This window comes from Orbicella franksi, chromosome 9 (genome assembly GCF_964199315.1).
Source record: "Orbicella franksi chromosome 9, jaOrbFran1.1, whole genome shotgun sequence".
Classification (NCBI taxonomy): domain Eukaryota; kingdom Metazoa; phylum Cnidaria; class Anthozoa; order Scleractinia; family Merulinidae; genus Orbicella; species Orbicella franksi.
The window spans coordinates 13315078-13327825 of NC_138153.1; the positions used below are offsets into that span (position 1 = coordinate 13315078).

The 12748-nt window shown below is 38.9% G+C and overlaps 2 protein-coding genes across 2 annotated transcripts in view; both read right to left on the reverse strand.

The window, feature by feature from the left end:
• LOC145498037 (WD repeat-containing protein 19-like) overlaps positions 1 to 3645 on the reverse strand; it is a 32630-nt gene extending 28985 nt beyond the window's left edge. Inside the window, exons 1-3 of the mRNA XM_081477908.1 lie at positions 3552 to 3645; positions 2245 to 2336; positions 1582 to 1647 (exon numbers count right to left, since the gene is read on the reverse strand). Of these exons, the coding sequence (XP_081334034.1) occupies positions 1582 to 1647; positions 2245 to 2336; positions 3552 to 3557 (164 nt within the window). The 5' untranslated portion in view covers positions 3558 to 3645. The remainder of the gene's footprint in view (positions 1 to 1581; positions 1648 to 2244; positions 2337 to 3551) is intronic.
• A 712-nt stretch (positions 3646 to 4357) lies between these two features.
• LOC145498071 (G-protein coupled receptor GRL101-like) lies at positions 4358 to 12005 on the reverse strand. Its single transcript, XM_081477952.1, has 10 exons — positions 11954 to 12005; positions 11336 to 11407; positions 11136 to 11207; positions 10757 to 10828; positions 10242 to 10313; positions 9786 to 9863; positions 8927 to 9311; positions 7484 to 8108; positions 6869 to 7008; positions 4358 to 6395 (listed from the first exon to the last, which is right to left on the reverse strand). The coding sequence occupies exons 7-10, from the start codon at positions 9254 to 9256 to the stop codon at positions 6300 to 6302; spliced, it is 1191 nt and encodes a 396-aa protein (XP_081334078.1). The 5' UTR covers positions 9257 to 9311; positions 9786 to 9863; positions 10242 to 10313; positions 10757 to 10828; positions 11136 to 11207; positions 11336 to 11407; positions 11954 to 12005; the 3' UTR covers positions 4358 to 6299.
• Positions 12006 to 12748: the final 743 nt, after the last annotated feature.

Sequence of the window (12748 nt, forward strand, 5' to 3'; positions counted from 1 at the left end):
AACAATTAGATTATTCGCTCTTGATTTCTATGCCTGTTAGGCATATGCCTGATTTCTATGCTGCACCCTCATCAACTATCACGCGATAGAAATCTCAAGCTCATGATCTAATTGTTTAATATTATAACACATGAGCATTGGCATTAATTATTAACCCATTGACTCCCAGAACTTCTTGCCAAAAATGTATTTTTTGGACATTTTGGAGATTTTCAGGGTGGATATGGGTTAAATTAGCTCCAATCCACTCAAAAAGGCATTTGTAATATGACAGCATGCTTTTCTTTCCACTAGCATCACATTTCATGACATGCTTGCTCAGGCATGCACAGAAATCAAAATTTTGAGATGAGAAGTTTTTGGACAAGAAAGTGACCTACGTCTTTAGGCTTTTCATTTTTTTAATTTTCTTTTTTTTTTTTTTTTCCCTTTCCTTTTCCTCCTTTTCTTATCTTTTTGGTGCAGTGATTGACCTTCTACTGGGCTTACTTCCAGTTCAAAAAAGTCTGAGAAAGCATCATCGAGACGGGCAATTTTTACCCTGGAGTAGCCACGCGTAGTCGCAGTAAATTTTGCTCTGAGTTTTTCACTCAAATTTCTGAGCATTTTTGTGCATATTTCAGGCTCCATTGAGCCAATCACTCTGATCTGGGTATCATTGGAAAGATTTTTTCCTCCTGCAGAAGTTGAGTGTAGATGATGCCAATTTTGGTCAAAGCTGATGACATCAGAAGTGGAACAAAGGCCAAGGCTCGTCACGGGCGGTTACAGGCAGCAAGGAAGTCAATGGGTTAATGGTGCAGTTTAGTCCCCTATCTAGGGAACAGGGGTGTAAATCTACAGACATGTATGTTATGGTTCAATCTTTACCTCTACTTTAGATTTTTTTTAATTGAAAATAACTTAAAATTCACATGGAACTGAGGGGAGGGTGGGTAGTGTAACATATGGTATTCTTATTAAGACCCACCCCCTCCCTTCCACCCAAAAAAGTGAAAAAAGAGACACTGCTTAGAAAAAATTACAACAGAGGTAAAAATTGAACCACTGGCAGCACATATACTTTACATATAAAGTGTACATAAATCATATGTTGTCCAGTTGCTTTAGTAGACACTAGACACCGTTATGGTTTTGTGTACAATTTTGGCCTACAAGGTATACAAGAATAGCCAATTGCCCAATTTTGATATATTAAAATTCAGCCTAATACAGCAGACCTCAGCACAAGGTTCCGGCAATTAAACCCCACAAACTCTGCAGTTATTCCCCAGAGCCTCGTACTGAAGTCTATTGTTTTAGGCTGAATTTTAATATATCAAAATTGGTCTATTCATGAGCAGAGTTGTAAATGTGGACCAAAGTACATGTAAGCTGCAGAACATGGAAACTGCTTATTTTTTTTAAAACATTGTGCTGACCCTTTGTATGTACTTTAAAAACAGTATACAGTATGCCATGGACCTTAAAACCTTGAAATCTTTCTGCACACAATAAATTTCAAGTATTTCACCACAGCTCTCTATTACAGTGAGAGAACCACATGTACAGTACCGTATGTGACAAAATAAAGCAACTCACCCTGGAAGGTTGATTTCATCTCTCTGATCTCCATGACGATCATAAATCACCACAACTCTGTTTGTCCTACAGGAAGGATAAAATTATACACAATTATACAAAAAAGTACATGTATGTCTTCCCCAGTAATATTTTAGTTCAATCTCTCACCATTCTACTGGGATAGCTACAATCAGTGACAAAAAGTAGTCAACACCTCAAAATAGAATTTTACAGTGAATTGTCACTAAAAATATTTTATTAATGTACATGTAGTTTCACAAGTTCCATAATAGAAGAAGTTTTTTGTAGGCAGGAGTAATCTTTAGCAGCAGAAGATAGGGAAGAATGCAAACACTCTGTAGAGGTCTTATGGAATACCTACGTGTACATGTAGTCACTAAAGAGATACTGTAGGTATAGATACAGCAGTATCCTCTGTAACATAAAAAATGCCTCGCTACTGCAGGGAAACTAATTAATTATATTAATATAGTGCAGCACACAAGGTACAAGTAATTGAGAGGTTTGATATTCTGTTTCCTCGACCTTGTGCTCCCCGATACCAATTTGAGATCTATCTAAAAAAAACAGCATTACAAGTTTTGACAAACTTTTTGTGAAGACAAATAATAATGTGTTAGCCGACCAAGGTTCTCTAGGAATTTTAAAGGATAGGCTTACCCAGTTACAGCTAAGTAGTTGCCTAATTTTTGCTGCCAGCTGTAGGTGACTGTACCCCCTCCTGTCACCTTTTCAGGAACACTGAATACACGCTAAAATAATAATGACACACGAGGTTTAGAAAATGTTGGATCTAAATATATGTACATGTTCACTGTACTTGAATTGAAGTAATATTTCAATAGCTGCCTAGAATGTATGGAAAACGGGATTACCAAACTAATTCATTCAATTTTCATGTGCACAGTTTAATTGTAGTATACTGCATATACATGTTTCCCAGTTGCAATTGAAGTTTTGATTTGTGTGGTATGGCATGAGTTTGTGGATATCCAATACACCTCCACAGGCTGACTGGTGTGAATTTGATTTAAATTTGAGAAACTAAGCTAAACTAAGGATGAAGTCAAATGTTTAATAAAATTTCTAGCCTGATCTTAGTTTGAAGCTCTTTCAATTGTAGGTCAGCTTATTTACATGTACTTATTATATAACTAGCTCCGCGAGCAGGCAAGATGAATCAAATCCGGCACTGTGATTGGCTACCCGAGCAGGCAAGATGGAGCTATCTTGCCCACTCGGGACTACCCGCCGTGTCCCGCGAGAAAAATTTCCCTCAAAGCAATAAAATAAATCCTTTATTGACCAAGCTTGTTCGGCCAAGATGGCTGGATATTGGCCTTGTTCTTTTTTTGCGAGTTTATGGACCTTGACTCCGTCTCAGTCCATAAACTCGCAAAAAAAAGAACTTGGCCAATATCCAGCATCTTGACCTCACACTTGGTCAATAACCTATATGTACTGTAGATATGTCTTATCATGCATTACTGTGCAGCATGGAATTCATGTCTTTCTACTAAAGGACAACAGTTTGCTATCTCGTGCTGGGTAAAATATTAACATATATATTTCAGAGGGTTGAGTTCTTCTAATTAGCTGACGTTACAGTCTTGTCAGACAAACATGACAGCTAATAATGGAAGCTGAATTCGAAGCCAACAAGTATTCAACACCGCTTCAAAACCAACACCACCTTGATAAACACTGCAAATATTTCAAAGACTACGAGGTTCTGTTTATTTTAAAAACTAGATATTCTTTTGGTTATCTCCTTTCATAAAAATAGTTTAAAAGTTGGAATTCACAGCCAAACGGTCGGGTTCACTGTGTAAAAACACTTCGACGGAGAGTTTGTGTTTATTTACCATGGAGACCACCAGAAAATTATATTGGTTTTTCCCGGGAAGTACAGTTATTTCCCAGATGAAGATAATTTAAACAAAGTAATAAAATGAAATGAAAATTACCTTCATGATTCAACTGTGTGACTCAAAAGACGGCTGATATCGCTCTCGTCAAGAAGGAAATCTACAAACAAAGACCGCCATTTTGAATTTGGCAAAGACCTTTCCGCGGTTGTCGGTTAAAGAAGATCAGGTATGATATAAGAAGCATGAATTATCCAGAAGGCTTGGGCGGTTTGTTTCTGACTTCGTGTTGCACCAGATAATAGACCTTTTTAGCTTAGGCGGTTTGTTACCCCATTTCAGGCCACGTGATGATACTCTTGAGAATTCGTGCTTTCAAATTTCCAGATTATCGCATGTATATGAATGATTAATTTTTAGATGGAGAGAGGAACAACACATGTGAACTGGGTGTAAAGTGGTTTATTCCTTTCTTCGGTAGCTTTCAAAACCACACTCTGTGAAATCCTCCCCGCCGAGAAGGGGGTATGCTAGGATATAGGGATGTCGTTGGGGGCTTACAATCCTGACCCTGACGGACTCTATTGTAGGACCTGACTGATATTTCGTCCACAACTGTTAAAACTTAAGGATTTTCATGATCATTGGGCAATGAAATGCACGCAAAGTTGATAATCGCGGTTATAAGTTTTTCATACTTTTATCTGCAAAATACTGTTCACACAAACGTTTTTACAAATATATTAATTGGGAGCGAAGTCCTTTTAAAGTCCTTTGATCACAACAGAATTTGATGCAAGACCTGAGTAGTTTTGTCGTCTTCTATTCTTGCACAAGTCACTTACGTTCACTGTAAGCTACTGTAGTTGTTGACCATTTACAAATGAAGGTTTTGAAAAAAATTCGGTTGAACGTTTTCATCTAGGAAGAATATGTTCCATTTTGGTTACATACGGAGTGAAATTTAGCATGGACAGGAAAGCTGAAAGGCGTGAAAAGAAACTGATGTAAACGATAAAAGACTGTAACTCGAATTTCATTCGGGACGGCAACGGGAAAAACAGGGCTACTTTTCCAGAAGTTCCGTCTCTTCCGAAAATTTTTGGTAAATTGAGACGAACCCGTCTCTTTACGCCAGGAGTGTAAATAAGTAGCGGGAAATTGCAAGATAGACCTGAGAAAGTCGGTGGCTGGGGAGAGGAGTGTCAGTGTAATAAGCAATAAAATGTAATGTACCAACGCATCGTAACAGGGCATATTAATGAACCCTGATCGAGTTAGATCCTTTGCAGAGACTGCTTTACACAGCTACTTATGAAATAACGATGATAAAACACGTCACTCAATTGACACAACTTTTATTAAATGTCAGGCAAAGTTGATAGCGGAGAAATACTCTGTCATTACAGGAAGTGACAGTTTTGTATGCAAAGTATCATAGCAAAGTACTACTCAAAAGTACAACATGTATTTAATCAGTGGCAAATTCGTATGCAGTTTGCCATCAAGTTGGCTAATCTAGCAAAGTGAAAGAAATAACGTGTTTGTTCCTTGAGCACCAAAAATTCAAAGAGGCACTATGTTTAGCCTCTAGAAAGCGGTAAATATTCCAATACACTGGCCGCTATATGCGTGACGTAAAAGCAAACCTGAAGCCGCTGCAAGAGCCAATCACAGCAACGTAGGCAACACAATGGACCAATAAAAATTCGACGCGCTCAAATACAGGCAATGAGCAGAAAGCGCCCGAAAAAGATTGGCTTTTATCTGACTAGTTCAGTAAGTAGCGCTAATTTCCAAAACGTATTCTAAAAGGTATATTAGATTCGAAAATCAAGCGCAAATTGGTCTAATACAAGATTGCAATCTTGGTAGAGAAATTCTGGGCTATGAGTTTATTAAATTGACGAGTGTCTCGCCGACACTGGTTTATGACTGATTTGGTGTTATATAACTCCTAATTGCATCTTTCACAAAATAAGCCTGGTGGTGGATTTAAATTGTACTTTGGAAATAAAATACTCCCGCTTGACGTGGCAGGAAACGGTTTCCAACATTTTTGGGCGACTTCTTTGATGGATCATAGCTACCTCTCGTTTTTACGCAATTCTACAACAATGGCACTAAACAATGTCCTATCACTGGTGAGCCAGGTATGACCTTAATCGTGACGTTTGAGGTTACCATAGCAACAGTATAACGCCGCAAAATCACCCTTAATTTTAGCTTTCAAGGCATATGATTAAAACACAATGGTGGTGGTGGGCCCCATTTTTTAATTATCGAAATAAGATTAACCTGTTGAAATGCAAATTTTTGCCAAGTTGAAAAACATTGTGGGAGCAGATTCAGAGCCACCTTAAAGTTTTGAAAAGTTAAAGGGGTTCTTAATCCGCTCCCCCAGCTTTTTTTCAATTTAGACAACCGGACTCGGTTTTTCTTATAAGCCCTTAAAGCTAAAATTAAGTGTATTTTGATCATTTTATACAATTGCTGCGGTAACTTGTGTAGATGGCCTATTCTCCACCTAGAAAAGAAGAGGATAGAGAGATGGCAACTTGTAATGTCAAGAAAACTTGTTCATCTATGATTGCACATTTGTTTGATGCCGTTATTGTTACAGTGGCAGTATTGATCTATCAAATTAGACGAGCTGAAACATGCTCGAAATTTTTGCAAGCCACCTAAATACTCTTAGTCCTAACTTCGTAACGTACAGCCAGAATGAAAAGTGAATAGCATAGTTCATTTTTTGAGAGGCACAGCACTTGGTTAAAACACTACAGTAACGGAATAATTATTTCTAAAAAAATTTATCAGTTTTTAATAAGAAGCATCTTCATCGTTTCAGAAGCGGGTGTCGTATAGAGTGTCCATAACCTCATTAGAACCACTCTCCTCTGAATCCATGCCTTTGTTTTCTGCTGAATGTAGGCTATCATCCTGAAAATGAAATACAGTGTTTCGATCACATAACTTTGTCGGATTCCATTTTCAATAAGAAAGTCGTGCAAAATGATTGGAAATACAAAACCAAATTATCTTTTTGCTTTCGCTGCATTCCAATCCCCCTAGCAGTTTGCGTCGTTCACTTTACTAAAGATAAACAACTGGGCATAAAGAAGTAGGTATGAATGGTCAGTAGTCGCCGGTCAGACAAATCTTGTTCCCGGAGCCCGAGTTCCCTTTGATCAGCGGTCGGGGAACGCGACCTCTGACCATCCACTAGTTATGGGGTCCACACGCTCCCTGAACGAGTTTCCACTGTAGGATTTTTTTCCGTTCTTAGAAACTGAGTGGCTCTTTTAAGTGTCAATCGTTTTGGCGTTAAAATACACTAATTGGTGACCCTCCACGAAAAAAGATCAGAATAAAATAAATTACTGAGTTCAACTTTATCTTCTGTTGTTTCCTACCTTGAGACTATTTCCACCTTGTTTCTTTGTAGCGGGCTTTGTAGAAGGCAAACTGGATTGAACATGCATTTGTTTAGTCGTAAGATTGTTGGGCGTGGGCGTTATTTTACCAGCAGACCGTGCCTGTCTTGTTCCCCGCACTGTGTGGCAGATGATCAATTACATCTTAGAGTTAGTAAGTTTTAGTATTACTCATAGATCAAAAGGCATTGAGTCGAATACATTTATTTCGTCGTATCAATGGGATAAATATTTCTGTTATTTCCTGCCCTATGGCAAAAAGAAAATGTTATTATGATCCTTATTGAAGGTAAGCTCCTCAAAGCTGAAGCCCCGTTCTGTTAGGCAGAAGACTAGCAGTCATTTACTGAAAATAAAATTATGCTATCACCACTGTCCCAGATAAAATTACCTTAAGCACGCACAAATTATTAAATATCACAGTTAGCCTTGAGGAAAAATGAGAAATAGAAAAATTGAATGAGCCCATACTTCTCCCATCACTACTAGGGAGTGTTATTTCAGCATTTTTTTTTTTTTTTTTTTTAGGAAACTTTAATCCCAAAGTTAGAATTATTTTTTAACAAAAACGTAGATATCTGGTTCTTTACCTACCCTTGGCAGCAGTGGAATCCTTGCACAGCCATCCCTGAACCTGAGGCGTGGCGATTGTATACAGTATGGGGTTTACAGATGAGTTGACCGGAAGTACGAACACTGCCATCCACACATACACCTGCTTCTCGGGATCATGGAAACTTCCTGTCAGTGATAAGATGCCAACAACGATCACAGGCATCCAGCAACAGAAGTCTGTTAAAATGATGAAAGCGACTCGCTTGGCGAGAGCTGATTGTCGTTTAACATTCGTTGATCTGATCGAACTCGACGATTTAACCGCAGACAAGAATATCGCCAAGTAGGCGAGCGATATGAACAGGAAGGCAAGTAAATTCAACCCAATGAATATGCTGACTGAGTATTCCCAGCCGGGTGGTCTGTCATCTGAGAGCTGCAGAGCCAGACACACTGCAGAGCGTCCATAGAAGCGATGTCCGTGCTCTGAATCATAGAAGTAACTTAGACCTGACATTGGCAAGAAGGACAGGACGAAACCCAGTGTCCACGCACCCAAGCAAATGACGTGACAGGCTTTAAGGGACAAGGGCTGCACACGAAAACTGAACACGATACAGATGAGCCTATCGGCGGTGATGATGGATAGAAGCATTACGGAGACCTTTTAAGGTAAACAATAAAGGAAATTATTTACGGACAAACAATTAGAATAAACAATCGTTATTAAGGCTGGGGTCCTTCTCCTTGCCGCTGAGGTGTTCCGGTTGACAGGGAGTTGACTGCAGTCTAGCCTCACTACTGAGTTGTGTGTATCACGTTTGTATTGGAGGTGCTCTGAATAGTGGTTGGCGAAGTTCTGCTCCGTGAAGAGGTCGACTTGTGACAAGTCTAGTGATACACTGTCGGAGAGTTCAAATGAACCTGTGGAGTGAGCAGGTATGTTCGGATATCTTGGGTTAGAAGATAGCTCTCACAGCGCCGGACTGTTCGGTTAACATTGCAAATACCATGGAGAATACTCTGGGATGGATACCATCCTATCTACTAAAACTTCTACCAGTTGTATCATTATACAAAATCCGTCGGCTGACTTCCTAACAGTGTTAAGAATGCAAGTGCATAATGATATGAAAGATCAAATATTTGAAAAGCGAAAAAAGATCCAAAAAGACATGAGTGATAATCGCCGTTATATGCACAACTTAAGCAGCTGTGAACATAAAGCCTGAAATTAGGCGTGAGCGGTATGACCTCTGCGAACTGACCGGTGCAGTGTTCTACCAACTGAGCTGAGAAGAAGACTTGTGACGAGTCTAGCGATACACAGTCAGAGAGCTCAACTGAACCTGAAGGGCTGGTATGCCTTGGCGTTCATGTCTTTACATGTGTTTAGAGTTGTAAGCAAGACATTTTTGCGTTTAACCTCAGAGAAGTAACACTAGACAATGATAAAAATAGGTGGAAACTCTTCCAACTTACCTCGCTAGATAGCATAGACAAAGCACCCGTGACCTGACATATTGTACCCGCTCTCCACTGCACGTCATGCATGAAGTATTCACCCTGCCAACGAGTGTCCTGCACAGCAATAATGATGAGGTAGACGCCCATCAGGAAATCAGAAAAGGCGAGGTTCTTCAACAGAAATGACTGCACCTTGCTGTCTTCGGTGTGCACCAGCCTCCAGAATATCACTGATAGATTGCCAACTAATGCTATGATGCCCAGAATCCAAAGGCAGACCCGTACCGCTGGGTTCTTCATCATGTCTTCACAACTGGAGAATTCATTTTGGGGTGAGTCACACATTAGATCTGTTATAGCCTTGTTAGCATAACAGCAGAGAATGAAACTGTCCAAGGTTCTAAATAAAGAAACGAAAGCCTCACTTCAGCAACAATTTCGTTACTTTGTGTTCGAGCCCTGGACCAAAACTTCACCAACAATTTATTTTGAGGCCAATTAGGTCCTTGTTTTTTTCTTAATATATATAGTTTTTTTTTCGCCTGACCCCAAGTTCCTTCTCTTTAAAAATGTTCCTTTGCCTTTATACTCTTTCTATAAGGCAGCATTTCAGTTTTTTCCCAGTTAACTTTCCTTCAAAGCTCGGATAAAGTTGATCATATTCATTTGTTGTAAACACCTTAGATACTACGGGATAATTTAGGAGAAGTGCCTGAAAGGCCTACAATAGCTGTATATTTAAGACTAAGAAAGAGAGAGGAGTTACAGAAACAGACAAGGAAGCAATGCTTGTCTCTAGGTGATTGAGTATTGTTGTGTAATATAGCGTGAAGAATAATTCCGAGACAAGCAGCCGACCTGCTACAATACTCACAGTTTCTTTAGGTTGACTAGGTCGTCAAAAGTATCCGTCGTTATTTCACTTTCAACAATTCCATTGGCATGTAGACGCCTATATCCAAAAAATAAGTCAAAATTAAGATTTTCATTTGAGATATAGTAACAGGTTTTCAATAAGTACTACGGTCAAAAACTCTATGGCCTTAAATATCTTTCCTCTCCTCGTCCAACAGCTCAAAAACACTAAGAATGGCCAGTACCAAAGCTGCTCATTGTACCGTGTGGCTATAACAAAGTTACGTTAATATATGATTTGATTAAGGTGATTAAGGAAGAGGAGAAAAAGGAGTAAAGTCAACTTTACTTTATTCAACACCATGGTTAACATGCAGTAGTACACGCTGTAGTATCAAAGTATAATATCCTGTAACTAGGGGCAACGGGTACTTCAATTAACACAGTAACAAACCCAAATAAATAATCGACTTACAGTGTTGTGAGTGACCGCAGGCCAGTAAAGGCAGTATTGGTAAGTCTTTTGAGGTTGTTGTTGTGAAGGTGTCTAAAAAAAATAGGTCACTTGAAGCAACATGGATTGAAGGGCATTTCTAGATAGACAGACAGAAAGACTGACAGGCTGATAGACAGAGAGACCAACGGAAAAACCCGCAGAAAAACAACAGGAGAGGCTGGCAGGCAGACAATCAACAGACAGACAGGCTGACCATTTTATATCAAGGCGCAGTAGATTCTCTGTAATTTAATCTATTGATAGCACAGAGGTACAGACACTTTACTAGTGCATATTTCTGAGAGGCGTTTTATATAGAAAAGTATTTTTCGAAATTACCTTTAAATTGGCGGTGAATCATAACTCTATGATGTACGTTGAAACACGAAGCAATCAGTTAGATGCTCTTGAGCCATGTGTATAAAACTTACTTCACAATGACGTTTCACTGATGAGAATTAAATTCTGTCGATAGTGAATACAGAGACACTTACAAATGTTCCAGCTCTGAAAGAGACGCGAATGCTCTCTCCTGAATACTGCTGATAAGATTGTGATCAAGATACCTAGGAAAAACATGTAAAATAAAATAAGAGAATTCCTCCAGAAAGAGCTCTTTAACTTAGAAGTGACAGATATCAGTGACTTGTAAGTTAAAACGGCCACGGTAACTCGGGAGGGAAGGGTTGTCTCGGGCCCTGAGTCACACGTAATCAGTTTGCCTTGCCTTCTCGATGACCTCGGAAAAGCATTATTTTGAGTTTTACTTTTACAAAAAAATATGCAGTTAATCTGGTGTAAAAAGATCTAAACGTTTCTAACCATAATGCGGATTGTACCAGTTGTCCTTTAAACAGACCACCTAATACTTACAGATGTGACAGTCGCCTCGTGTATCTAAAGGTATTTCTGTTGACGATGTGAATACGGTTAAATCTTAAACTCCTGAAGTAGCAAAGAAAAGTCACTTGTTTTAGTATATATAATAGTCGTTTTGAAGCTGAATTTAAAATATAGCCTTGAGAGAAATACCAAGTGGAAGTTCTTTATTCAAATGGCTTCCCTTTACTCACAAGATTTGCAAATTCGTCAAATTATTCAGGACGCCTTCCTGAACGTCAGCAAGGAGGTTTTCACTAAGATCCCTGCAAGAAATGACCGTATTATTAAGTTATAAGCCAGTACTAGTTATGGGGCACAATACTCAAAATGCTTGGACCTCAACAGACAAGACATTTGGTTGTCGACAACTAAATGTTATCAACAACTATATAATTCTGTTCGATGTGTGCATTCCACACATTCATTGGAGTTTTAGTTGTCACTGTCTAAGTCAGATCGCGAGACCTTGGGAACTAACGTTCACTGCATATGCTCAAAACACTACACGTTTCAATATGGTAACGATAGTTGACGACAACTTAACCAATGATCCCCACACAAGGAAAAAACGGTCAAAAATGTTATTGTCGAAAACTGTTAGTTGTTCACAACTAAAGCCGTTTCCCCGCCTTTCCGTAGAGGGAAAGTGCTAAGTTGTCGATAGCTAAAAATGTAGCGTTTACTTGTCCACAATCCATCTCATACACTTTATTTTTAGGAGGGATTTCAGAGGTCAATTACACGTATTTTTTTTCACTTTCATTTCATTTCATTTATGAGATTTTTCCTAGCTACGAGTACTAACTTACAACGATTGAAGGCGAGATAGTCCTTTAAAAACGTCGTCATTGAGTTCCTTAAGAAAATTGTTGTTGAGTCTCCTGTAGACGTAATTAAAACACTATCAATTACAAACTATTAATGTTAGAAATATTTATGTTAGCTTACGCCAAACACTCTTGAAAAAAAAATTGAACAAACAATATTTAGATTTCAACTTTTTTACTATTTCTGTATTATCCCCCTACTTCACGTTATTGTGCTCACTATGAAGACAATATTTACAATCTCTATACGACAGAGAGCTGTTGTTTAAAAAACAAATCAAAAGAAAGAGAAGTCAATTTCGGATCTCCTAGTTATGGCATTTGGCCTCTCATTGGCATCTTCCTCATCTGAATTGATGAATGCAAGAATGACGTCACTTGAGTCATCTTCTCCCCCAGAGTCAGTGGCATCACTGTCATACTCATCATTGTCACTTTCATCCGTTTCACTGCTGTCAGCACTTGCCCTGTTGTCATTTTGTGTCAATGTCCTGGCATTTCTCAGTGTTGGTTGGCCAGCTCTGAGAGGACTCTTCTGCTGCAAGCATGAATGTCTTACAATTGCCTTTACTTTCTCACTCTTGCTGCTTTTCAAATGCTGCTTCAGCCCGTGGTGGTTTGAGTACTTGTTTAGTTCTGGAACACGTAGCTTTTTAAGCTTGGTTAGATCTTCGCACAACTCAGTCCAAGGATAATCCTCCTCCCTACTTAACTTTGCCTTTTCTTCTGCTCTCTTTTTCCTTTTAAATTCCAGCACTTCAAGATGCTGAAGATAAT

What these genes read in the sequence shown, in the direction of transcription:
- LOC145498071 (XM_081477952.1), bottom strand. Translation starts at nt 9,256, where the DNA reads ATGTGTGACTCACCCCAAAATGAATTCTCCAGTTGTGAAGACATGATG. An exon ending in TGTCTATGCTATCTAGCGAG is followed by an intron (nt 8,109 to 8,926) that starts GTAAGTTGGAAG and finishes TTACCTTAAAAG; the next exon opens with GTCTCCGTAATGCTTCTATC. An exon ending in GGATTCCACTGCTGCCAAGG is followed by an intron (nt 7,009 to 7,483) that starts GTAGGTAAAGAA and finishes TCTGCCACACAG; the next exon opens with TGCGGGGAACAAGACAGGCA.